The sequence below is a fragment of the Mya arenaria genome, chromosome 5 (genome assembly GCF_026914265.1).
Source record: "Mya arenaria isolate MELC-2E11 chromosome 5, ASM2691426v1".
Classification (NCBI taxonomy): domain Eukaryota; kingdom Metazoa; phylum Mollusca; class Bivalvia; order Myida; family Myidae; genus Mya; species Mya arenaria.
The window spans coordinates 44294089-44321885 of NC_069126.1; the positions used below are offsets into that span (position 1 = coordinate 44294089).

Consider the following 27797-nt stretch of genomic DNA (forward strand, 5'->3'; position numbering starts at 1 on the left):
TCTTATCAAATGTGCGTAGGGAAAAAACAAAACAGTGGGCAAATAGAAAATATGTAAAGGTGGCGATAATTATTTTGTACTCCAAATTTTAAAGTTTACCAGATAACAGATAAACAGAACAACGTTTTTATGGTGGCTTTGTTAGGTATATGTTGGAGTTCATGTTTTCCGATCTACAGAAGGAAGAGCAGACGTACTTAGGCCGAGGAAGCCCGCTCTATTTGCTTTAGATCGTCGAAATTACATACTTGACGTTTGTCGGTGTATTTACCAGAATCAATAAACTTAAAATAAATGAGCAAAAAATGTGAACAATCCTTGATTAACATTTGCCCTAACAGAATACCCAAACATATGCTACCTTTTTCACATTTGTTTAACAGATAAACCTTGGTGGAGATATATACTTTATCGACCTTTTTTGTAGAAATCGTCCGAATCTATCAATGCTTTACTAATAAAGACAAGTCCAATTCGATTTTTTTTTAAATTAATCTACTATACAAATTCGAAGTGGCCGCACCAAAAAAGTCAGTATCTGGACAGGGATCAAACTGTAGCTTTGATATTTTGATGGATCCTCAAAAACAGATACATTTCTTCTGTCCTACTCAATTCCGTGGATTTACAAGCATTTGACAGACAGTAAATGGTGTTAATTACAAACTGAAGACAACGGGGAAAAACCCAATGTCATCGGCGCATTGGCGATCGAAGAGCACATAGATTTTTAAGAACATATTCCTTTGCACGCAACACAGATGTGGCAGTTTTATGTACTTTTAATACGAACATTACTTATCGTGCTGTATAATGGAGATTTGTTTTTGCTAACACTACGATCATAACTTAAAAAAATCGGCAGAATCTGATATCTGAATGATCCAAATGTCATTTGGGTACACTGAATATGCGTAAAAAAGTTATATTTTAAAGTAGGTGAGACAGAGCACGACGTTGCGATTCAATCCGAGTGACAAAGATTTCAGTTGTTCAAAAAGCCCACTATTCAGCCTCGAAATTAACATGGTAATTTCATAGTTATATGATAGGTTTGTGCTATTGACATATGCCTAAACAATATAACATTGCAAAATAACGTCCATTATATGACACCTTTATTGAAAATGTACTAAGTTTGCATATTAAGCACAGTACTCTGAAATAACGTCGTTATTCATGGTGTTGTAGTTGTTTTTCGAGTTACAGTTTAGAATGGTCATTTTGTTAATGCCTTAAAAAGCAGTTTTTTATTACATCAACCATTAAAAATAAGCGAACTCAAAAGAGTTATCGCTGCACTAGTAGAGATCATTTAAGAGATCATCTTAAGAGAAACTTTGCGTAATGAGAAAAAGGTAAACTTAGTAAAAATATTTAATTCGCATTTTAATTTGTTTAATTAAAAACACTTTTTACCGTGTGTTCCGTCTTAAGTGTTGAAACAATGATCAAAATACAAAAATAAACCCACTTGTTGGGTGTTATTTCCTGCAGTATACTGACAAGAATACATTAAAATAATCACTAAAATTGTAAGACGACCTATAAAACGTTTCAACTTCTTAAAAAAGTATACGTATTTATGAATGGCTAATGTACAAAGTGGTGTACAAAACACGTAAAATACCGCATATGGTAATACGTCGATGTCTTCGTTAGAAATACTTTGGATATACATTATAATATTTCAATATTTATGCGTATACAGTATGTTTACTAATAAATAGAGAAAGACGGATACACATACAGTTGGTTGTTCTTCATTAACATAACGCTGTTTTTAAGAAGTATTAAAGAAGAATAGAATAGTAAGTTTCTTAAACATTGGTAATAAAAGGTTGCCAGACGTTTTTAAGCTTTTTATGTTGACAAACTGAAACAAGTGTCAACTGCACGTACACATTCGGTAAATAACTGATAATGAACCGCTACCCATGCAAAGTCAACACTTTAAATCTTCTCTTATCAAAACTGTTGACTGCTCCCTTAGCAACGTACATAAGTTGTTTACATTGAAAACATTTCGTGTGCTTTCTTATAGTAACTACTGTCGAGTTTTGATTATGTGAATTCAAATAAGGATTCTTTTTGAGTGTGTTTTTATATGGGTAAATGTGTTTTTCAAAGATGATGAATAAAGTGTTTGGTTAAAGACTATGGTAATGTATGATTCTACCTATAAACAATACATATTTTAAACAAGGAAGTTAATTGCTTCTCAAAACAATTTAGGTCGATTGTCCCCGGTGTTAAATGATAACATTTTACTAGAGATTTCTTTTGAATTTCACACTATTTATTTCATGATAGTGAATTTAAATGTACATTTAGAATTCGGATTATAAAGAGATCTTTTAAATCAACAATTAAAATGGCAGACAACCAAGTTCCGTGTGAAATGTGTTGTAAGGAACAGGCAGTTGGATACTGCAATACATGTGGAAACATTGGTGAATCGTGTTTCGGAATTCACAAGACAGGAAGGGCATTCCAAACCCACATTCTGAAGATGTACGGAAATGATGGATACAATTCAAGGAGTTTTATATATGATATCACAGAGGAGATATGTAAACACCACCCGACTGAAAGGGCGTTATTATTTTGTCAAATTCATGAATTAATGATTTGTGGTCGATGTTTTCGTTCGGATCATATTTCATGTGGTCATGAGGTTGTTGATCTGTGTCTTGAGGCAAACCATATTGATAACGACCAATGTAATGCTATGTTTGCAGCTTTAAATGCTTTTAAGGATGACAGTAAGCGCATAAAGAAAGAAGTTGATAGTAAAAAAGAAAGAAGTAGTGCCCATGTGGTTAAATGCAAAACAAAATTGGATGATTTGGAAAATAGACTAAAACAGAAAGTGGAACATTCGATAAGTAGTTTCAAAGAGGACGTGCAAATATTTCAAGACGAAAACATAGCCGCCTTTTCATGCATTTCTTCAATTTGTGAAGATAACGTGTCCTGGGCTATTCAAGAGGAAAGTAAACTCAATGAGTTTGTGAACAACTCATTTACAGGTCGCCTTTACCTCATGAGCCGAAATTTTGAGAAGGGATTTTCAAAGGCCAAAAAGCAGATGAAAGAGGCTGAATATAAGCATACCTTTAAAAATGTTTGTTTAAAGGAAAATACGGCTGCCTTAAAGTGCTTGATTGAAGACTTGACTGATGTTTGCGAACTTCAGGAGGAAGTTGATGGAAGCGACGAAGTAACCACGTTATCAATCGGGAATGCGACTGTCGAAAATGAAAAAGTATGTTTTTATCTGTTTTATGTATCCAAATGCATCCGACAATGACGACAGGTTTAAGATTAAACATTCAATGCTGGTAAGCAAATGCATCATTTTACTGGTCCGTTCTCAATAATATCGCATGTAGGAATATCTATTAGATAGAATTATATAAGTAGTGTATCAATAATGAATAAAGGCTATAACCGTATATAAAACTCTATACAACAAATAGGCCAACAGATGTACATGTACCATTAACCCGAATAATACTACGCTTTTATTTGTAAGAATCAAATTCCAGTATCCGATGAACAATTAAGCATGTCATTTAATGCAGCCATTTGCTATTTTGTTGATGTGTATACTCTTTACCCAATACAATTTCTGTATCGATTAAAGGTAAAACGTGTGATAAAAATAACAGAAAACAATATAGCTGCAGTATTATCATGCTTGATTTTTGCTTTTTTTTCAATACAAACTGATCGTTTGATGGCCTAATTTGTAATCTTCCAGACTAAATGAAGTATGTTTTTAATATTTTGCTTCGGAATTACTATTAATTTTCTGACATTATCAAAATATATGGGAATAGGAAACATAACGAAATCACAAAATTGAACAAAAGTGTGCAATATTTAAAACTTCGAATGGAGTTGATGGCCTTTCGGCAATTGTTCCTTGAGGCCAAAACAAATATATGTTCGTGTCTGATTTCATAGGATAGAATTTTGTTATGTTTTGTTGTGTTTCATAACTTGTAGCGAAACATCATTGTCACACCACAAAACGGCGACATTTGGTCTTGATTAATCGCAAGCAATACCTTCTATAAAACAATACATTTTGGCGTCTGCTGAATCAAAAAAGTGGTTTCAGAAAATGGACAAACTACTGGCCAGAAGAAGGACCTGATGGCATTTTAATGCTTTTGATTTTTAGTAAATCTATCATATACATTTTATCATATTTAAACATTTGCATTAGTTATCACAAAATGATTTATTTCCAGACTCGTAAGGAGCTTTTCGAAGAATTAATCCAAGCGAAACTGGACACAAATAAAGCAGAAACGGTAATTATATTTGTAGATAAATAGCAAACTAAGGAGTTATTTCAAGTCCACGCGTGTTATTGCTGAAATGTAAAAACTAGTTCGATCATTAAAATAAAATGGACATTTACCTTCTTGCACATACCATAATGTTGAAACTTTCTTCATATACATAATACGCGATAAGAAAATAACCGCAACATACGAATACAAATTATTGCATAAATTGTATGTTTTACGCCGAAAAAAGGGTGCAACATTGCAAGAACACTGAACAACGCGAATATGTGTTAAATGAAAGCCATAATAGTGCCGTTTCAGCATTGCTGCTTAACAAATGCATACCTTAAGTGAACTGTTCCTCGGTCAACAGTATGTTCCCTCTTGCGCAATGCTATTTGTTAAAAAATCTTACCGTACATATCTTTAATAAAGTCCTGGTACAACCCAAAAGTATGCGGGTGTGTAAAGATTGGTTTCATTATTTCAATTTGCAATAATGTTATTTAAGCGTCGTTGTTATTGACCTGTTTTCAAACTTCAAACAAATCCTCTTCTTTTTCAGGCAAGAAATGAGATCAAAGAACAGTTATTGCAAGCGAAACGGGACTTAGAAAACTCTGAAAAAGTAAGTAAAACACTTACAGTAGTTCTTACGATAAATGAAATGCGCAAGGGAATAGTATAAATTGATATGACTTTGCGATATATGCAATGACATTTGCGTTTGGCATTTTACATGTGTTATGATGATATATTGCAACTGCAAGCTTTATCTTTTGCATGTGTGCTTTCAGACACTGAAAGGGCTTGAACAAGAGTCACTGAATACGAAACAGAACATGGAGAAATCTGAAAAGGTAAAAGCAGAAATGCCTTTCAATGAAGAAATGAATTAAGGTAATGATATCAGTATTGTTGTGTGGACGCAGTTTGGCTGGTTAAAGTACATGCGTTCATATTCCCGATAATGACATCATTCACGCAACTCATTATTTATTTTTACACCAAAAGTTCAGTATTGCATTCTAGAATTGTTAAAAAACACATAATTCATTTTATTTAAGAAAACTTGTAAAACTCATTTGTTTATATACATATGGTATACGTATGGTAGTTACATGCGAAGAAGGGTTTTACCGATATCATTTAAGTTAATCCGTATAGCCTAGACGCTTGTTTATAAATTTCTGAACAAATGGAAGCGGTTCCATAATGTGTGATGGGTTAAAAAGAAATGTAAATAATGATACTCGTATTCAAATGGTGTATATTTTGAATTGTATTTATTTTAGTTATCAAAAGAAAATAAGATTCATTGGAGTACTTATAAAAAACCTGTTCTTAATGATGGTTTTCAAATGTTTTTGTAATTCATGATATCGAGTAACGCAAGTGTTTTCTTGTGTTGACAAGATGCACTGTACCCATCCTGGACTTCAATACAATGGTATATTGTCATTTTAAAAAAGCCATTGTCTATAGTATTTCATTCTGAACTAAATATTATTTGTAAAATAGTTATTATATAGTTTTTGTTTATATTTGAAAACGTGAAATGATTTCATCCATCCCAAATGGTATATGGAATACCTCAACATTCCTAAACGCTTGTTTAAAGCGACACTAAAATCCGAAATAGAAAGTAGAAAAAGAAGTATTTATTTAATCCAGATATTCAAATAATGTTTTTGATTACTGATTGTTCATCTCCATTCTAAATGTAAAAATACCATGTCTATCATTGATTATTTCTCAGTTTCAACCGCATATTTGTGGAGGCAGGATCTTTATTTCCAAACACAATCTCTGGTTGTACTTTACTTTAAACATGTGTGTTTATTTCTTCTGGCACGTCCTATCATAGGTATAATGTATCTGTTTGTCTCCAAATGTAGTACTTTTCATTGAAATATTTTAATCATTTCGCAAATGATACAATTCCCCTGTGAGGTCTGAACAAATACAGTATACTGATATTTAAAAGGAATTAAATTAAAGCAAATAATGTCAATTCCCGTATTTTTCATTTCAACATCTTTCGCCCAAGGTCCAATCTCTTCGATAGCATCGTAATTAATCGTCACAATACATAAAAGACATAATCCATTATGACATAAGTTAATAACACAAACCTGTTTACCAATGCTTTTAGTATCTTTTCCTTACTTATTTTCATATTAGTGTGGATTAATGTGATAAGTTTAACATTTAAGAAAGAAAAAAAACACACTTAATTGAAATTAAACAGGAATCTTTCAAAGGAAGGTCACTGGGTATACAATTATCTAACAGGCATGAACAATATTTAAACTGCACGATGTTATAACACCATCCAATTGCGCCGCGCATGGAGTAATTCCTCCACTAGTGACTAGTATCAATACGCGTACTATAACATCATTATAGTGAAACTGAAATAAGAAAATGAAAGTGTAAGCAGACTATGCTATCTAATGGAGTGTTATGGAATGATAACCAATACACAACCGAAGCTATTCGTATATCAAAATATAAAAAAAACAACAACAACATGTGAGCTGATTAAAATTATGATATTTAAGAAGCTATAAGAACTGAATGTGAAAATGTAATAAACATTCGAAGCTGCATTTGTGTCAATTTTAATAATATATAATATACAAGGATCATCATTCGTACTGATCACTTATTTAGTTTAACGTGTGACAAGTTTATAAATTACAACAAGGGTTTGTTTATCAAAAAAAAAAGTTGCGACCTTATACAAACATGCTTATATTTCTTATCGTTCATATCGAAATTCATCCTAATAACCCTTGAAATAAAACCTTTACAACCGTTACGACAGTCCTGGCAAAATATAAATGTATGTAGGTTTGTAAACTAAGATTTCAATGCATACATAGTAATTATGTTAGTTTTCGTTATCGGCATGTTTACCCAAGGATTTCACATTCAATCAGCTCATATCTAATGACCTTCGTTCTGCCTTCCTTTAGATGAAGGTTTAAATGTTAGTACAGTATAGTTTTGTCCAATCTTCAGGATAGTGGCATATTCGGTTCCCTGTGATTATTATGGCTTATTGATACTTTCAGTGAAAGAAAACAGTGCACTGTCTTTACTGGTTCAATATCTGATGCGAAATAAAAACACCCATAAATCGCTTTGCTGATGACTCGATCCTATATATCATCATCAATGACCCTATGTTTGCTGATCAACACTTACATTTTGACCTGGATGATACCAATATGCTTAAATGTGGTTTGTATCATTGTTCCCACCGAAAAATCACTTTACATATCTCAAAATATAAAAGGCAGGCACATCCGCCTAATTTAATGGATACTGTTCACATAGCGAGAGTTAAAACTAACAAACATTCGGGCGTCACAATATCAAGTATCTGCTCATGGCATGGACATATCTGATCCTTTGAAACAAATGCCTGCAACCTATTTACGTCATGCGATCATTCAATACGTCCTAGATCGTAAATAGCTTGAAGAATTATATGTATCATGCACCTCTTTTGAAACACGAGGCATATTGAATCATATCCGGAGCAACACGACTATTTTCTTTTCAAATCTGCATATAAAAACATGAAATAGATCTAAAAGGGAAACAAGGCGGAAAAAAAACATACAACATATTCTATAAGATGATTTAATCTCTTACAATAACCTTAGACAAATCCTAAAATATTCATATGAAAAACTGCAGATACAAACTCAGTAGCAAAAATTAAAACATAAACCCCGTGTAACAATGTAAGGGCCAAAGACGTAGAACCAAAATACAAATAATCAGAAACAAGAAACATGAAACAACAGAACAAAAAAACAGCACTCACAACACAGTGCTTACTTCAGAATTCTGTTGATATTCGCAATATTGCATGTCAAACCAAATTCCTTTCTGTCATCTTCAATATCCCCATGGAATGTTCTCCCGGAAACAGTTTGTTTTCCATTGTTGCCTTCAAGTATAGTCTTTACAAGACTACGAAAAATCATTTTCTTATTTTGACTATGTGAAGGTAAGGTGAAGGTCAATAATGAAATGCTGTGGATGCACTTAATCTTAATGAACATTGTTGAGCATTACCTTTGTCAAACCTTCTTTATATAAATCAGAGCAATCAAACTTGATTTTACCGTCACCTGACATGCTGTCGTCTAGTTTTTATTGTCAGTCATTGTCATTCATACAGATAAGTATGCATCATAATGTTCACGTTTTCAGACAAGGGAGAAACTCTGTGATGAGCTGCAACAAGTAAAACAGAAACTTGATCATTCTGAAAAGGTAAGACATTTGAGAATTGTGTAAAAGAATGTTATATAACGTATCTTCAGGGATGGCACGTGCAATGAAACGTTTACAATTATCTTTGGTAGAACAAACAAATGCACAAGTTACAGATATAGTCATGATAAAGAATAATCTTGATTTAAAGTCGGGTAAATGATAACAAAAATGATTTGCTCAATGAGCTATTTTCCAAAGTGTATTACTAAATTAAATGCTATCACATGTCGCGTGACTCTCTATTCATATACTATATGTTCGTTCATGCGTGTGTGTGGGGGGGGGGAGGGGTGGTTGTGTGTGTGTGCGTGTTCGTGTGTTACAGGATGAACTCTTAAAATTGGAACAGACTGAGTGGCAAGAAGTAAGCAAAAAAAATCCTTGCGAAAATAAATTTTGTGTAGGTGTGTAACATTGATATCAATGTGTGAATATCGATTAGCTGAATGGTCGATTGTATAATTTTTACCACACGCCTATATTTACACCTCATCTTCCATTTCTTAAATGAATGGCCATCCAATTGGCCATCCGATGAACGCAACATCTTGTTGGAATCGCTAAACATCGTGTCTGTTTATGAATTTTGTCAGCAGGCCAAGGAAAACTTTAATGTTGATGCTGAAAAGTGTTCATTAATGATTTGTTAAATGTAACAAGTCTTTGTGATGTTTCCTGTGTTATTGTGACGTATAATGATAAAATGTTTCCGGTTACCGTCGGGTCGTTCTATTTACCTGACGTTTGATAAAGAATAAATGAACGATTTTAAAAATAAGGTATATCTAACAATTCTGGAAAAAGTATTGTGAGTTATAAACTATGGGTGTAAAGAAAAGTTATAAATTGCGTGATTGATGTCGTTACCGGGCATCGAGGTTGGGCTGGTTCAAGCACGCGTTAAGTTCTACGGACACCACACACTAAAACTAACTCAACAGCGTTAATATACCCTCATAATGACATCAATCACGCAATTCATTCCTTAAATTATTTTCTATTGTCGTTAATAGAGTTCTATAACATCAAAACGTCGCTGTATGGTTTAGTGATCAACACTACGCATTATGACAGATGTATGGATGACGTTGGATGAAAGTGGTAAAAATTATATACGCTAATATTTAGTATATACGTGGAATATGCTATTACAAGGACAAACGAATTTGTATCGTGAACGACATACTTACCGGATCATAACGGAGGTATCGCTTGGGTGGAAGTTGACTTGATAAAGCTCTTAGGACAGGGTCACCAGCATTTGGAATAAGTATTTTGAGATCCATATGGGCTTCGGACAGCTTGTTCTTGTCTGTTCGGTATATAACTTTTCGAGGAATCTGTTATTACAAAAAGATTAAATTCAACATCATTATCGAAGAGAGATTTCCAATTATAATTGGCATTCATACGGCGATGTTTTATTAGGTAACCCTTGTCAAAAAGGCAGATATGACGAAAACATGGGGATTTTTTTTGGTTTTAGGAAACGGATAGCTCCATAGACGGGGCAATGATAGCTTACATTTTGGCCACACAATACTGCAACGCCACCAGAATGAATTAATGTTTCCTTAGAAATAAAGATAAAAGCAATAATGGACTCGGATGATTCAGCGGAATAAGAAGAAATATGATTTATTTGTGACATGCAAAACTGCACACATATAGCTTATTGTTTTGCAGAACAGACTGCAAAACTCTTGCATTTGTACTAACAATTCGCGAAACATGATCTCATCATAAAAAGATCATGATTGTCTTGACCTGTTTTTCATAGATGCAAAAGTGGTACAAATGTAAGACTGATTGTGGTCCATTTTCACATAGTTACAGTACCTTTTAAACATTAGGGGTATCATTAACTCGTTTAATTTCACAGGGAAAACTAGCAACATCATTGTATGCAGATTGTGTCTTATCTCTCTCAGCTTGGTTAGGCCATTTGGTGTATAGTTTGTATTTCATACGATATTACAGTTAATATATTAAACACAATATCCAGTCATTTTACGTTCTCAGACCAGGCAGGAACTGTGTTATGAGCTGAAAGAAGTTAAACAAGACCGTGATAATTCAGAAAAAGTGACACCTTTCACATACATGTTTATGAATTGTATAGTACAGTTATACATGGATAACACTTAGTATTGTGTCAATTGATATGGCTTTTCAATATACGCATTGCCATTTTATTATTTGTTCAAGTTCTGACTTGAGCTTTCACCTCTTTGCTTTCAGACAAGGGAGCGATTCGAACAAGATTTACAGAAAGTGAAACAGGACATAGATAAATCTGAAAAGGTAAGGTATACAATGTTGTTCAATACCTGTATGCAAGTTATTTGTAAAACGAATAACTGAAATAAAGAAAATAAAAGAAAAAAGCTGTCAGCCATTTGAATTGATCACAACAGATCATTAATAGTTTGTTAAGTTATATAAATATGTTCAGATAGTGCATACTTCATTTTATGCATCGGGTGTAGAAATACCCATACAATTTTGGCATTGTTTGAAAATGTGTTGCCTGCTGATAACAAAGAAAATTACATAAAATACATTTACACAATAAATGTAGACAGACCCATTTTTAAAAACAACTCAAATATATACGACATATATGTTAGAGGAACAATGTAAGGGACTAAACAAAACTGAATGTGATACATAAACATCACAAAGAGACCAGGTACAAATCAACATAGTTGTTTCAATGAGTGATGTGTTGACTGCCTTGGAACGGTCCGAGTAGCACGGTTTCACTGAAACACGATTGAACTGTATGTTTAAAGTAGTTTATAACCGAATAACCTAAATATATTCCAACATATGTCAAAATTATAATAAAACAACATCTTAAAAATGACACTCCAAAATCAATACATACTTGTGTACAAAAAACATCAATTTTGAGTGATAAACCTTTAAATACTTTCTAAATAATGCAAAGATGTAAACTAATAATTACTGATAACATGATTGTAACCGTGTATTTAATAGCAGAAAGCACAAAAATATTCAATGCTTGGTGAATGCTTTAAAATATACAGTGATATACTAAAGTCTTATAATTTTGAAATATTGTCGTGTTTTATGATCATTTCTTTTAAATAAAACTCGGTCTCCTTCATAGGTACCGTTGTTTTCGACATTTATTCACTCTTTTTGGAATTTTAAAACAATATTATTTATTGTGGTATATCTTATTTGGGATTTCTATACGCCTTCAGATTAGAAAGGGGATCGAACAAGAGTTTCTGCAAGTGAAACAGGGATTGGACAATTCTGAAAAGGTAAAATCAAGAGTTAAAAATACCAAGGACTATGGCAAAATATGGCATAAAATGAAATCTAGTATGTTCAGTATTCCAATTTTCAAGATTTCTGTTATTACCAAAAAGGTAAATGTCAACATCATTATCGCAGTAAGATGCCCACTTGTTCTTGGCAGCCTTATGGCGTTGTTGTTTGAGGTGACACTTGTCAAGAAGTCAGATATGACGACAAAGTGAATAATGTTTTGGTTTTTGGGAACATAGCTCGACAGTCGGGACAATGACATATTTTTGTTGGTCACGGAATGTAGCTTTACTAAAATAAACCGATTTTCCTTAGAAAAAAAGATAATTAACAATTTGCGAAACATGATCTCATCATAAAAAAGGTCATGATTGATCTGACCTGTTGACTTTGAGGCAAAAGTGGTACAAAGGTAAAAACAATTGTGATCCATTTCCAAATAGTGACAGTACCTTTTTATTGGTAACTTTTATCACATTAAGGACATTTCTCTTCGGTTGATATATACCCTGTTCTTGTCTGAAGCCGATTAATGACACAGACTTGAGTACCAATAACGCGTGCAATTACACGGAAAACTAGCAACATTCTTGTATGAAGTTGTTGTCTTATCCCGCTCAGCTTGGTTAAGCTATTTGATGGAATAAACGGTCTGAATCGTTTTTGTTGAGATCAGTCGAAAAAATTATGTATCGACACAAAGGTGTAACATATGCTCGCTATATTCTGTTTTCGTGATAACACTATAATTATAGCGGTTTCCTTTTCGCTTTATGTACATGTATTCCTCAGAATACAGCTAGGAATATAGCAATATTTTGAGATGATCGTAGACATAGCCATAACCTTCGTCGCTGTTTAGCGAAAATACCTAAACCTTTGAAGTGTCTTTTACCAAACACAATTCAAATAATGAAAATCAAAACAAACTACGTTATATATTCCTGTGGAATTAAAAATGTTGATGGGGTACTCCGTCAGAAATAGTTTTCTGGTTATATGAAGTCTAAAAAAAGTATTCGAAATTCTTAAGTTCTAAAAAACTGCAATTTCAGTATACACAGGCCAATATTGCGAGTTTTAATTTATAAATGTTGCTCCGTGTCCAAGCAAAACAATTTATTCATAGATCATGTAATAATATCAACATATGTACTATTTTGCAGTATAAATCACTTTAATATTCATAGACGTGTATATTACCATGAGTTACAAATCATTGTTTATCATGACAATACATATTGATTTGAAATATGTTAATATAAATGTATAGTAATGAATATGATAAAAATATGAAAATAAGACACCATATTCAAATATATTCGTATTATCTGTTATGCAGGACGCCAGTAGAACCGAAAAGAACTGGCTAAATAGCACATTATCTGATTTCTTCTGGTGTATAGTTTTACTTGTATAGAACATTACAGTTAACATATGTTACACAAAAACCAATCCTTCTACGTTTTCAGTGCAGACAGGAACTGTGTGATGAGTTGAAAGAAGTTAAACAAGACCGTGATAATTCAGAAAAGGTGACACCTTTAAAAAACATGTTTTTGAATTTTAGAGTACAGATATACATGCAGTAAAATACTAAAAGCAGTCATTACTATACAACAAAAGTAAAGGGCAACATAGTATTGAGACAACTAATATGGCTTTTCAATATACTCATTTCCATTTGTTCATTTGAAATTGTAATATAATTTCAAGTTCTGACTTGATCTTTCGCCTCTTTGCTTTCAGACAAAGAAAGGACTCGAAAAAGATTTACAGAAAGCGAAACAGGACATACAGAAATCTGAGAAAGTAAACAATGTTGTACAATACCTGTAAACATGTTCTTTTAAAAAAGAATAACTTCAATATAGAATACAAAGGTTGACAAACAATTGATTTGATAATTATAGTAATTAAGTTCTATAAACATGTACTGTTAGTACATACTTCATTTTATGTATCGGATGTAGAAATACAATTGTCATTCCTTTCATATTTTGGCGATAATGTTACTTTTAAATGCATTCTGATCCCATACAACCTTGGTATAATTTGAAAGGCTGTTGCCTGCTAATTATTTACAAAATGACCTAAAATACATTTGCGCAACGGAACTAAATAGACCAGCCCATTATTAAAAGAAAATCAAATATAAGACCTTGTTTACAAAACGAAGTAATGGTCCAAATGAATCTAAATGAGATACATAAACAACACAAACATACCACACAAGCATCAACATGTTTCTTTAATGAATGATGTGAAACACGGGTTCACTGAAACACGCATGTACTGTGAGTTGAAACTAGTCTATATGCGAATAACCTCACACATATTCAAACATGTATCAGTAAAAACAATAGTACATCACCTTGAAGCCTCGCCATAGCCAGTATCGACCTAAAACAATAAACAAATAAAGTAAATCGAACTCATCAACTGATAAATAATTTCAAGTACCGAATGACTTTCACGGTACAACATTACTTGCTTTAAATAATTATTCCGGTACAATATTTACGTATTCGTCTGCTTGTCTGTGACACACTATACGTAAATAGGAGTGTGTGTCGATGCATCCAGAACGCACATAATGGCAAAATTCCTTCCTTAATAGTTCCGTTATTTTCCGTCGTTGAAGATGCTTAACATACTTAGGTAAAATTGGTAGAATTTACTCAAGCCATTCTGCAATCCTAGCTTTAATTGTATAGCATATTATAGTAACCTATCGTACATGTTTAAAAGATCCGAATAAGTATCTGTCTTATACACTGAGCGTGGATAAACGTTGATTGAAAACATAAATTATTTTGTTTTTATTCATTTTTTATCATGAATTTATTTAATATTGTGATAAGACATGATTTTTATAGAACAAGTCGTTATTTTATTACACTACTATAGATATATTATCAAAATTTCAGTTTACAGATATGCATTGTTAAGTATGATTATTGGATGTAGGTACATCAAAGAGCAGTCGTCATTTTGGGCTGGAGGGCGTCTAAAATTCATGTAAAGTCTGTAGCTTTATTGTTGTGTTTTAATTACTTGGCAGAATGTTTTAGCGTATTGCTTGTTAAAGGTAAATATCACATTTAAAGGTCATTTTACAAACGTCATTGCATATCGAAACTTCTTAGTATTTTAGTAGGCACGATACAACGTTAAGACGGAGTTAAGAAGTACGAAAGTCACTTTAAAATGGTAGAATGACTTGGCTGTCTTTTACTAAAACCCATTGTGTGAAAAATATCAGTTTTTGTTTAAGATTGACTCATGCCTTAACAAAGATAAAACAGTGAATACAGCGATAAAAGATATGAAAAACGTATGTTCTGGTTGATATGTAGCGTGTGTCGTTTTTCGAAATAAGTTCTGTATACAAACCATATCCTCTTTCTCATTTATATGTTATAACTAATATTTTTAAAGGAATGTACAATACTCCAGGCAAAGTGTACTCACTTGAAGGAATACATTAAATGTAAGTTTCCCTTACACAATTACGTAGTATACACGTAAATAGATGTATAATTTGGTGACGAATTATATTATCTTTATTTTAATATATAGTTATGTTTTAGGTGATAGTAAATAATTATTATTGTTTAAGTCAGTGTTGGTTAATAAAAGTTGTTTTTAATTGAGTAACAACCCCAAATCTTTAACAAGGGAAAAGTGATCCATAGTATCGATCGTTTTGGCTGTTTTAAATTGGTTGTGTAGCTAGCTTCTTTAACAAAATCTAGCAGAAAAACAAACAAAATGTGTGTTTTACCAAATCCATTATCAATAATCGAAATTACAATATTAATAATTAGTATGTTTGTTAAAGGGACGCAGCCCACTGGAGCAGTGAAGGTCAAGATTAACCTGGAACAACACTTTCCAATTGAGTGTTTATTTACATTCCCGGATGGTATTCATACGGTAATCGTTTCTGTTTGTCAATGACGAGTGTCCAGCTGACGAATTCTCGCAAGTAATTTCTTGATATTCCTAACACCATACTGTTGATTGTAACAATAAAAAGGCAAAGATATATTGCACCACTTAATCGTTCTCCAAAACTACATTCACTTGTTGCAATATTTGTGATTTAGTTATCCAACTTATACAGACAGAATGCCCTCAACGTGAAACTACATTTCTGCCAATATATTATGGTATCTTTAAAAAATATTATGATTTGATCGAGTATCAGTACAGTTGACAATAAAAAGAAAAAACATGAACTTTTAAAACAGCATAATATATAACATAATATATACGCAACTTAAAATATATACGCAACTCAACTTATCTAACTATAGATTCAGCATAAGTATGCTCATCATGGTTGGTCCCCCAGCTAAAATCGTAGTATTTAAGGTGTGAGTTTTTTTACGAGAAAGTCTGGTAGTATGGCTATCACTATATTGAAATATGTATTCTAAGACTGCTTCCTGTACTTCGCAGAAAATGTGAATGCCCTAAATACAAAAAAAAATGAATGATTATATCACATCACTGATAAATTAAGTTATAAATACGATAGAGAGGTTGATTACGATCAAACTAAATTTGATTTGCTATTAAGAAGGAGGGTCTCTGAGGTTAATCGTTTTGGGGCATCTTTATTCGAAGTATTTTAAAACTGTTTTGCACATGAGGGTCGACTCCTGCAAAATATTCAACAATCGACCTTACCCTTTAAAGTTAGACATTTTAGTTGATTTTATGCTTTAGGACCGCAAATCGAAATCAGGTATTGTGAAATGTATTTTTGAAATGACATTTAAAATCATAAATGCGTCGGATGAAAAAAAAATGAAATGTAATGTGTTTTGCGGTTAAAATTGGTGCGGATTGAAGACCACTTTATTTTAATGCTTTCATAGATTGCAACGTTAATGTGAATTTGAAAGAAAGCCAACGAATCTTGAATACATATTTTGAGGAACCGAGGGGAATAGCTTATTAAAGATAATCCCGCAGATAATGGACACATGTTGACACTGCCTTACATTACCTACTACAAATAGTCAAAACGTTCTCAGTCAATATCAGGTTTCATTTGATCAACTTTACACTAGCAATTAATACGTTAGATGAAAGCAAGTACATTTAGATATATCAGTTTTTGATATGAAACTAGCTTATTGGATTAGGAATTCATCATATGTCATCATAGATAGTGACAGGAACTTATCGATTACAGTTTGAGGCCACTGAAACTATTTTTTGGATTTGATTTTTATTGCCTGTGAACAGAATTGTAACAGAAAGTGAAATCATGCTTGGCGAGACTACAGCTCTTCAACGCTTTGAACGCTTTTATTTTTCTATTCATGCGTAGCCATATTATGCTGACAATCCTTATGATTGCATTTCTTCTCCACTCAGCATGGACGAATGTTATGAAGTTAGATTCAGGTTCTTACTGATGTTGTTTTATATTACCCTACATTTCATGTTTTGTACATTTACTTTCTTTACTAAAGGATTCAAATATTGAGTTAAAGCTGAAATCCTCGCAACTATCAATCGAGCATTGCCCATCTTAAAAGTTATAGTTTCACATGTTACTTTTGTAAATAATGTATATGTATAATTATGTCATATGTTATGTATATATTGATTTTAATAGCAGGTGACATGCATCCAAATCCTGCCTCAAATCAAGAACCACGTCAATATCGTCCACTTCCTCAATATGTACAATACCTCACTTACCTAGTAAAATCTAATTTGTTCACAACAATGTCCTGATCGTATTTCCAAAGCTCTATTCAGAACTTAAAGATTTCAATATTCTTGATATTTCAGAGATTTTCCTTGATTCTTACAAAAAGACGATAATCACGGCGGAGATACTTTATGTGTTAAGAGCAAGATTTTGTAACAAAGACGGCTCGACCAGGAAATAATTGATTTGGAGTGTATATGGGTCCCATTAGTTATATCTAACAAATATATACTATCTAGTTTATTGTGTTGACCACCAAATACGACAGCAACCCATCCTCGGCACCCACGCGTATCATAACCTAAATGATACCCTGGGCAAAATGGCTAGGGAAACTTCATAAATCTTGAAAATTCATAATCATTTTCCGACCAATGAAATAGCCGATAAAAAAGGAAAGAATCTCCTTTTTGAATATCTATCGTCATATTTAACATTATCCTGCATAAAACGATTTATAAGCCGTGATTTCATTAGATTATTACGAACCAAGATTACAGCCGTAACTTCTAGGCCATCATGCGACCAATCAAGCGGCTGGAAATCACATTATTGATTATTTACAAGTTCGAGAATTTTACAGCTGATTTGCCCAGGGTATTATTTAGGTTATGATACGCTGGGGTGCCGAGGATGCAGCAACCAAGCACACATATATCTTCGAATCCATTCATCTGGCTATTAATTCCGGTATCCACGAAAGAATCGAAAAAATTGTGAGAAGTTTTCCGTGTCTTTAATAATTGATAATCCAACTTACTTTACTGAATCATCTGAGGCCATTACAGATATTATATTTACATCATAGGAAACACTTATTCATTCTAGTGTAGCTGCAGATCCATTTCTTGACCAAAATGTAAGATGTCAATGTTCCATCAAAGGACCCTTCAGTTTCGAAAAACCGAACTCTTTTTTGCGATATTGATTTTGACATCATATACTTATATCGTATCAGTTGTACCAGATATCTCGAAAAGCTGTATACCGAACTGACAAGTTCTGGATCACGAACCTCCCTTGCTAGACATCACCATTAGCCGACGTCATCGGGCTTACTGCAAGGCACGAGGATATAACTCAGAACAACGATTGAACAAGTTCAGAACGCTCCAGAATGAGACAACTAATCTAATCAAAACACATATAGCATCTATTCCTAGCAGATAACCTAAAAACTCAAAATACTTATTGAAAAAGCTGGTGGTCCTGTCTTAAAAGTGTTGTCAAGTCTACATTTGTTCAGGCGATACACCTGTTTCAATCCAAAACATATGTCATAAACGATACAAAGACTAATGCGGATGACATAAGGAAGAAAATCGAGTGCTTGAAATGATCCAACAATAACTTTTAAGATGCATTACAGGCGCCATTAAACTTGTATCAATCACTAAAATCAAGAAAGGAGTCGGATGAGACACACTGTAAAATCGTCGTTATAAACTTCGATTTATTCAATTTTGCAAAAATAAAAAAGTCATTCCAGAACATGTTTGTGATTTAGTACCACAAACAATCGAAACTCAAAACCTACTGGTTATACAACGCTGGTCATCACAAGCCTTTCCCTGCACGCACTTCTTATCACTTGAACTCATTTCTTCCGTCTGTAATCCGTTGTCTATTTTTCTAAACAGCAGACTCGATTTCATGATTCAAGGAGCAGCTAAAAAAATCATACTCTACCCGGCTTGCTTATTACCTTCATGGAAATAGAACCCTACAAGTGCTTCATACGCGACTTAACACACATTGTAGCGTTCTAGCTACTGATCTCCATGCTAAAACATTTTTGCGAGTCCGTACTGTATTGTACATTGTGAGGTAAAACACTGTCATCATTTCTCTTTTTAATGTACACGTTTCTTGTCTTCCCGATTATAGCTACTTGAGAACATAACATGTGCATCTCCAAGCTGACTTCCATGTAGTGTTGTGACTAAACGTTCAGTCTTTCATCTAACAAATCCAATTTCAAATACGTCTAAACCTACGGGGAACAAACTCAATCCACTTTACAATGCATTGTTTTCTATTGTTGCCTATACTCGTCATATAATCATTATTTGTTTCCAACTGTGATAAAACATACATTTGCAAGTATTTATATAAATCAATAGTATGTGTTTATTATTTTTTGTTCATTTAAACGTTAATAGTAACCGAAAAGCCATGATAAGCTTAACTACTGTGCACACTAAACCTGTTGGAAAGGACTTTCATAAAATGTCTACCATCTTCCAGCCGAATCCATTATTTTGATATTATATTCATGAATTGCATGGTTGGTATGTTTCTTTCAATATGACAATGTTTGAAACAAATACGGAGCATTATCAGTATGCCTTGAATGTACATGTTTAATATCCAGATCCAAATACGAATTTTTGATAATTACTTCATAGAAAAAAAGCATCATCAGTATGCCCTGAATTTATAGGTTTAATATGCAGATCTAAATACAAACTTGTGATAATTACTTTTAATGATTTCAAGATGTGCCCTCGCGATCAATGGGATATGGTGTCACAGTCTGTTTAATATAATATAACTATAAAGGTGTCAGTGACCGTTTGTGCCGTCTTCTCATACATATTCTTATTTTAATATAACTTTGAGTCTTGAAATAGATGAATTTGTTTTGGAGTAAATTGATCTGCTTTATTTTCATATAATCACAGTCAAATCAAGTTTCATCATTCACGTATGTTACGAAAGCCTGCCTTGTTTAAGAAAACAGTCAGACCTTCTTCCGTAGTTGTTTAAGACATATTTCAAAAAGGTCGTAAATAATCTACTTACATAAAATGTTGCTTTTTGCCAAACGGTACTAAACATCAGAAATTATAATAGACATTTAGAATGAAAATTAAAATATATAGTGTATGCTATATTATTATATGCATAGCTTTCCTTATTATACGAGCGTTTAGATGCCCTTAATATACTTGTAGAAATACAATCCGAGCCCGGGGAAACCGTATAAAGGCAGGATGTTTAGAGGATGTTTGAAGAACAACTATGAGGGTCAGCTGGTTTGTAGGATGTTGAAGGCGACGTTTAGGAGAGGTCTGATGTTTACTGTTACTAAAGACAAGTGTGTTGGGCTGGATGGCGTATCACTATTTCGTCCTTTTTTTTCGTAAGAATAGTTACACAGTACAAATAAGGGTCAGCAGGTGTCTAAAATGTTAAAGGCGGCGTTCGACGAAAACTTGTGTTCATTGTACCGTTTGACGAGAGGCTTTTCCAAGATAACGTCTCGGTAAATGATAGTCTCTCGTCTGAACGTGGTGTTAAGGGGGTACAAAGTACTACATAGTAAACATTCATGTGAATCAGCATCAGAATTTGTTACCTGTTAATAGTGCTTGTCAGAAAAAGCCATTATCGGAGGTGTTCAACATTTATAGGTTATTTACAAGATGTATCAATATTGAAGCAAAGAATACAAAAAAGTCATGCTTTTGGTGTAGTTTTGTACCAGCTGTTATAATGGACTCATTTTTACTCTTTGGGAGGCGCGAGTGTCGTTTTGGTTGGTGTCCAATTATTGGATGTCAGTACTTTCTGCTTAACTGTGATCATTTTTCTGAACTACGAAATAACTTCTGTGTAACACATAATGCGAAAAACTACAGCAACAAGTTCAGTAGCAAAAGGTTTAAACATAAACCCGGTTTAATGGCACTGGGTAAACGCCAAAGACATAGAACATAAAAATAAAAAAAATCACAAACATGGAAAAACAGCACAACATCCACAAACAGCACATTGCATACATACTATATATAAAAAAAACTAGGTATGTTTATCAAGGATTGGTAGGTACCGCCTTGGAACGGTCAGTAAAATGTAAATTTACAGGGGGTTTAAACCAGCTTAAGTGCATAAAACCTCACTCTCATCCCAACAATCCTCAATAAAGAAAAACACAAAAGGTAAATCTTATCAACTTGAGGAAACAATAAGATTTCATACCAAAGCATGCAAAATCACACCGTTACTGAAGTTATACCGTTGTTTTAGGTGGAAAACCGCTATATCAACGCTCTATGATGAATACATACAGATGGTGAAAGCGGAGCTTGCAGCCAAGGGCATCACAGAGACTAACATAGATTTAACGGAGGAGCTGGAAGAGACCTTCACTGTCGATGTTGCGTGACTTTCATCGATCTCCTGTTGTCGTTAGTCTTTCTATCAGGCGATATTTGTTTTAATAGCTAAAGATTTATTAAGTCATGCGAAATAATTGCATTATACGATAGCGTTATATTATGCTTATATATGGGAAATGTTAATATATGGCTACAAGCTATGTTGCAAATACCGTGCTACGATGTTGTTATATAACGTTTGGATCAATTGGCAAGAAGACATATAAAATGATAACAACAAACAAATCATTTACTTTTTCTAGAATATACTATATACTTTGTATCTTATCTTGTCTGGTAAATGTTTGTTTGGTAAGCGCTGCAAGCTCTCGGTCCTATTAAATTCATGACATAAGCGAGGTTTCGTAAGCCCTAAGTGTGTCTAAAAGTACAAAATGAAAGTTAATCAATTATTATTACAAATTATTCAATGTATTTAAAGTGTATCACTTTAAAGCACATGGATGAAGTTTTTATCATATATAGTTTGCAAAATTGTTGTAAATTGTGCAAATGTTTTGTTTGCATGATGTTATGATTGTATTGAAATTTAGCATATTAATCGGAATATGAAGACAGATGGGCTATCCATGTGTGCGGAGAATATCAGTGCAAAAAGGAACGTGCCAATACATATAAACGCTATTCATTTTTACGCACGCTTTTGTTGTATGTTGTCCTTGTCCTTGGAACAGTTACCCCAGCCACAACACTCGCGCTCGTGTATACTTTCTTCAATAGCTCGGATAGCAGATGTTGTAAATATTGCTTCTCAAGATGAAAGTCAAGTAAAATAACTTAATATGTCAGCTCAATGTGAACGCTTTATTGATTTGTTGTTTTGGCGTAGCAGTGTTGTTTTAAACAAAACTTCAACACCAATTAAACAGTTATTGATTCTTGTTTTATTTTGTTATTGTTTCTTTTGGGGTTTTTGTTTTTTGTTGTTTTTTTTTGGCGGGGGGGGCGGAGGGGGGGGGGCGTTCAGACATATTTTAGGTATATATGTTTCAATGTGGCTATTAAAAAGTTTTGTATTCCCTTAATTTCATCTCTTGTTGAGGAAATTTATGATTTCTTATAGAAAACACCACAAATAAGAAACAATTCATGTATAGACTCGATACACGGGGATATATATTACAGCAATAGTAAGATAATTGTTAAAATGGAGAGAAAACATGCAACTATGTTTATCTCATGTGCCGTAAGGTAAGTCATTGAAAATATAAATTGATATCTGTCATGTTTTGAAAGATCAGCCATTGAACATGTTAATAGGTCTCTTTCATGTGTTGCAGAGTCAGGCATTGCAAATGTTGATGAGTCTCTCTTATGTTTTATACAGTCAGACATTGGACATGTAAACGAGTCTCTCTCACATTTTGTAGGGTCAGCCATTGAACATGTTAATAGGTTTTTCTCAGCTTTTGTAGTGTCAGCCATTACACATGTAAATAGGTTTATGTCATGTTTTGTCGAATCAGCCATTGAACATGTTAATAGGTGTCTCTCATGTTTTGTAGGGTCAGCCATTGGACATGTTAATAGGTTGCCCTCATCTTTTGTACTTGCAGCCATTGGACATGTTAATAGATCACACTCATGTGTCGCAGAGTCAGCCATTGAACATGTTAATAGATTTTTTGTAGGGTCAGCCATTGGATATGTTAATAGGTTTCTCTCATGTTTTGTAGGGTCAGCCATTGGATACGTTAATAGGTTTCTCTCATGTTTTGTAGGGTCAGCCATTGAACATTTCAACAGGTTTATCTCATGTTTTGTCATCCAATGAACATGTAATTGGGTTTTCTCATGTTTTATAGGGCAAACAAATGAACATGTTAATGGAGGTTTCCATAATTTTAAAGCATGTTTACATTGTAAAGTCAGCCATTGAACATGTACATAGGTTTCTCTCATGTTTTTTTAGGATCATCCATTAAACTTGTTAATAAGATTCTCTCATGTTTTGTAGGGCCATCCATTTGACATGTTAATAGGTTCCTCTCATGTTTTGTAGGGATCATCCATTGGCCATGTAAATAGGTTTCTCTCATGTTTTGTAGGGTTAGCTATTGAACATTTCAATAGGTTTATCTCATGTTTTGTCATCCAATGAACATGAATTGGGTTATCCCATGTTTTACAGTGCAAACAAAGGAACATGTTAATGTGGGTTTCCCATAATTTTAAAGCATGTTTACATTGACCGTTCCTTTCAAAGCAACAGAATGAAAAACTCAAGTATTTCTTACTGTTGAAATAAAGGCGGATATCACACAAATGTACCTTGGCAGGTAAACGGTTACAAAGTTTGCAAATGCCAATTTAGGGTGTTACCCGTCATGGATTTATTTACATCCACATATTACACTCTATTTCAATATAGTTTTACCAACAGATTAAGGATTCATCCGTTTTGGATTGAATTCCATTATGGATTACTACTTTGTTTAACTAACTTTATAAACTAAGATTAAACCTGAACTAAAACAGGAAGGTGAAATAAAGTCCCAATCATATTATATCAACATATAATTCAATATCAAATTGTGTTGTTGTTTTTTCTGTAAATTAAAATTAAAAAAGCAACGTATCTGTTTAACGGAATCCTCTTTAATTTTTTGCATAATAATGTTTTAATCGAAAAAATACGCTTTACAATTGTTATAAAGTTATGTTTTAAACAAACCTCTTTAATTTTTTAAAACGCATTAACACAATACTATCTCGATTACGCTTCTTTATCTGGGTACTTTGGTATCACGAAGAAGTTTAAGCAAAATCTCCAAAAAACATTTTTTCGATCTATTCACGATTATCATTGATCTAGATGAACTCATGACAAAATACAAAGTTATATGAAGGAAACGATTACCACAAGTAATAATTATTAGTCAATCGTGTATGTGTGTATATGTTTATGTTTATTTTTTTGTATATGCATATAAAAATATAATCACCTATATACCATTCATTGTATCGTTATAATTTTGATAATTGTAAGTTTTGGTATGTTATATGTTGTCTGTAGTGCACGAAAGTAATTGCATATATATGTATAAATATTTACACATGTTTTGTACTTGTCGCCTTTCTTTTAAGATATTCGACCACATGGGTCTATGATATTCTGGTAAATATTGTTCTGTTCTGTTCTATATTAGCGTGCTGTTAAGAGAACATGTAAACAGTGTTTATATTTGATTGTTTGACTACTTGGATTGTCTCTGTAGTTTTCATTGGTTTATGTTAGTGACATTTGTATTCTTAAGTACATGTTTCTAGTTTATAGTTTATTTTTGTATGTGATTAATGTCATATGATAATACTTTAATAGTGAAAATATGCCTGGACTGCATTGGATTTAGCATTTGAACTTGTTTAGAGCTTAACCTGTGAAAATAAACATTGTTAAAAAAACAATTAACCTTTGTTACAGAAGTAATGTAAAAATTTAGACAGTATGATTCATTAAATTGGAAACTTATAATAAAATTATTATTATTGGTTATAAGTATTATTCAACTGTTATCTCTGATATGTATTTTATTTAATATTTTCCATTTATTGTATGTTTTTATAAGCTATGACATTGCAAAAATAAATATGTCTGTCATTACTACCGACAGAAGTTGACCTTATAGTGTTGTTCAGTTAATAAAACTGGTATAGACTAATAAGCGAACACAGAAAACAAACAAAATGTAAGAACATTTATACGCATATACTGAGCTGTGCGTTGAAATCGTTTATCTATACCTCTTTAAGTGATATATCCGCAGTTCTTGATAAAGCTACAGAAGCATGTTGCTGTATTGTAGTCAAGCACATGTAGTTTATCGGCATATAACCAGATGTATAACTTGGCAGTTATTCCTATAAGGTTCCAGGTAATTTTTGCTGCGACAAAGTGCTGAGAGCACATTCAATATGATAAGAATTGCTATAAATCAATAATTTCAATCATAAACAATTATTGTAAAATACATGTAATTGATTGTTAATTCCGCGATAAAAAACGGCCGTACTTGCTTGACATGACATCAAATTGCAAACAGTGGTAAAACAATTGTCTAGTAGATTACATTAAATGTTTATTAAAAATCCTCGCTTAGCTGCTACAGCTTTTCAGTACGTTGTTTTACTAGAGTTTTCGGAAATAATTTTTTGACGCTGTGGCTATCTCCTCAAGCTATCCCTTGCAAGGTAACAGACCCATAAGGACCGATCTCAAGATCATGGTCTTCGGTCGACCTGACCGAAACTGGGTCTCAAACAAGGGAGCTAAAAATCATCTGCCAAACATCAGATACTGTACTAAAGTAAGATACAGCAGATTTTCCAACATCAGATTAAGTTTGTTCAATGATTGCAGGACAATACTTGTTCTGCTCTGTGTCAGGAATGATTAACACCGGTAAAGGTAGTTCTATATTAAACTCTAGTATGGCTATGATAACTATAATACACCCAAAAATGTCCAATGTATGGTCATTAACTACGGTAACATTTAGGTCGATATCAAAATTTTCAAGGTCATCTAATGAAGGTTTGTGATCAAGGATTGAAATATTGAACATATTGCAAAGTATGTAAATATTCCAAATAAACACTTATTCACTAGATCTAATAAATTAATTTATCTAATATTTCCTAAAATAACTTAACTATCTAGCAACATGAATCAATGTTGTATCTTTGAATATTGGTAACGTAATGGTTGAAGTGGACGCGTTTCAAATCGGAGATACATTTTTTTTTGTTTCAATTAAAGTCTGGATTCTTTCTTAAACATGTGGATTAATTGGCATTTGCGTACGGATTACGTGACTCTGTAATCATGACTAACAAAAGAAAAGACATAAATGGTAGTGGAAGTACTCGGACAATATAAACATAAGCAAACTGACAAAACAGAGAACCTTGAGTTTGTAAATATTTTTCAAAAACGCAATATTTGTTTTTTTATTATACAAGTCATTGTTTGATTCTATTTGTAATATTTATATAAACTTTAATTAATCATATATTTTGTTTGTACATTTCAACATTGGAACGCTAAGCGAAATAATGTTGGAGAAGTTTTATATTACAAAAAAATAAGTGATAGAATTGAAGTATTAAATAAAAATCATTTTGATAAAATTATTTGGCTTTAACTTGATCGCACCCTCTTTAACATCCCCGAATGTATTTATTTATGTGGTACCTACATTTGGGGTGAGGTCTCGCCTATATACAATACTTTTAATGTGCAATTATTTGACATATTAGAAAGTAATCTGTATTATACGAGTCTTGGTTGTGTATGTGTATGCGATGATTTAAAAAGTTGGGTTGGAAACTATAGTTCGTAGCGTTACACCGTAAAGCGGAGCACAATTGTGTCAAAATAGCCTGTCCAAAACTGGTTTGGTCAGCTTTGTAGTTGGCGCTATAAAGTGCGGGAATGACGTAGTTTAGCGGGTCAAGTTGGTTTTGTTCATTCCGAATATAATGATATATTATCTTCGCATGTATGCAATTTGTTAAACAATATATTACATTTTGGGTGGTTATGTCACGAGCAATGGACTGAAGGGATTATTATCCCCCTTCATAAACACGGTTCAGAATCTGATGTCAATAATTACAGGGGATTAATACATATGTTACTATATATAGTAACACATTTGTACAGGGATTTCGCGATTATTTGCATGACTCAGCGATTATCAGTTTTGCGGCCCGGGCCGATTATCGATTATCATTTTGCGGCCCGTAGAACGTTCGCACGTGAATTCAATTTTCGCCTTAAAATGAATTTTGGCGACTGTGAAATAATGTCTTGACTAAATAAATAAAATTGTATTGATCTGCTTAAACATAGTTATTGTTATAATCTTACAGGAAGGTAAACGCGAACGCAGTTTAGGAAGATATGCTAGTGTTTGATAACCAGTGTGGACCGTTAGGGTGGCGTTTTTCATTCTGCGTTTACATTCA

At 33.0% G+C, this 27797-nt stretch overlaps 1 protein-coding gene across 7 annotated transcripts; it reads left to right on the top strand.

Annotated features, from left to right (window-relative positions):
* The first annotated feature begins 1999 nt into the window (after positions 1–1999).
* LOC128233684 (uncharacterized protein MAL8P1.12-like) lies at positions 2000–22754 on the top strand. 7 transcript variants are annotated; one of them, XM_052947484.1, is made up of 13 exons: positions 2000–3268; positions 4263–4325; positions 4870–4932; positions 5102–5164; positions 8538–8600; positions 10845–10907; positions 11837–11899; positions 13379–13441; positions 13656–13718; positions 15348–15399; positions 15751–15845; positions 20601–20788; positions 21676–22754. In XM_052947484.1, exons 1-13 carry the CDS (start codon positions 2375–2377, stop codon positions 21812–21814), a joined length of 1872 nt encoding a protein of 623 aa, XP_052803444.1. In that variant the 5' UTR covers positions 2000–2374; the 3' UTR covers positions 21815–22754. The 7 variants fall into 7 exon arrangements, with proteins under 7 accessions (XP_052803444.1, XP_052803446.1, XP_052803445.1 ...); XM_052947486.1 differs by having other exon boundaries at positions 20601–20715; XM_052947485.1 differs by having other exon boundaries at positions 15366–15399.
* The last annotated feature ends 5043 nt before the right edge of the window (positions 22755–27797 follow it).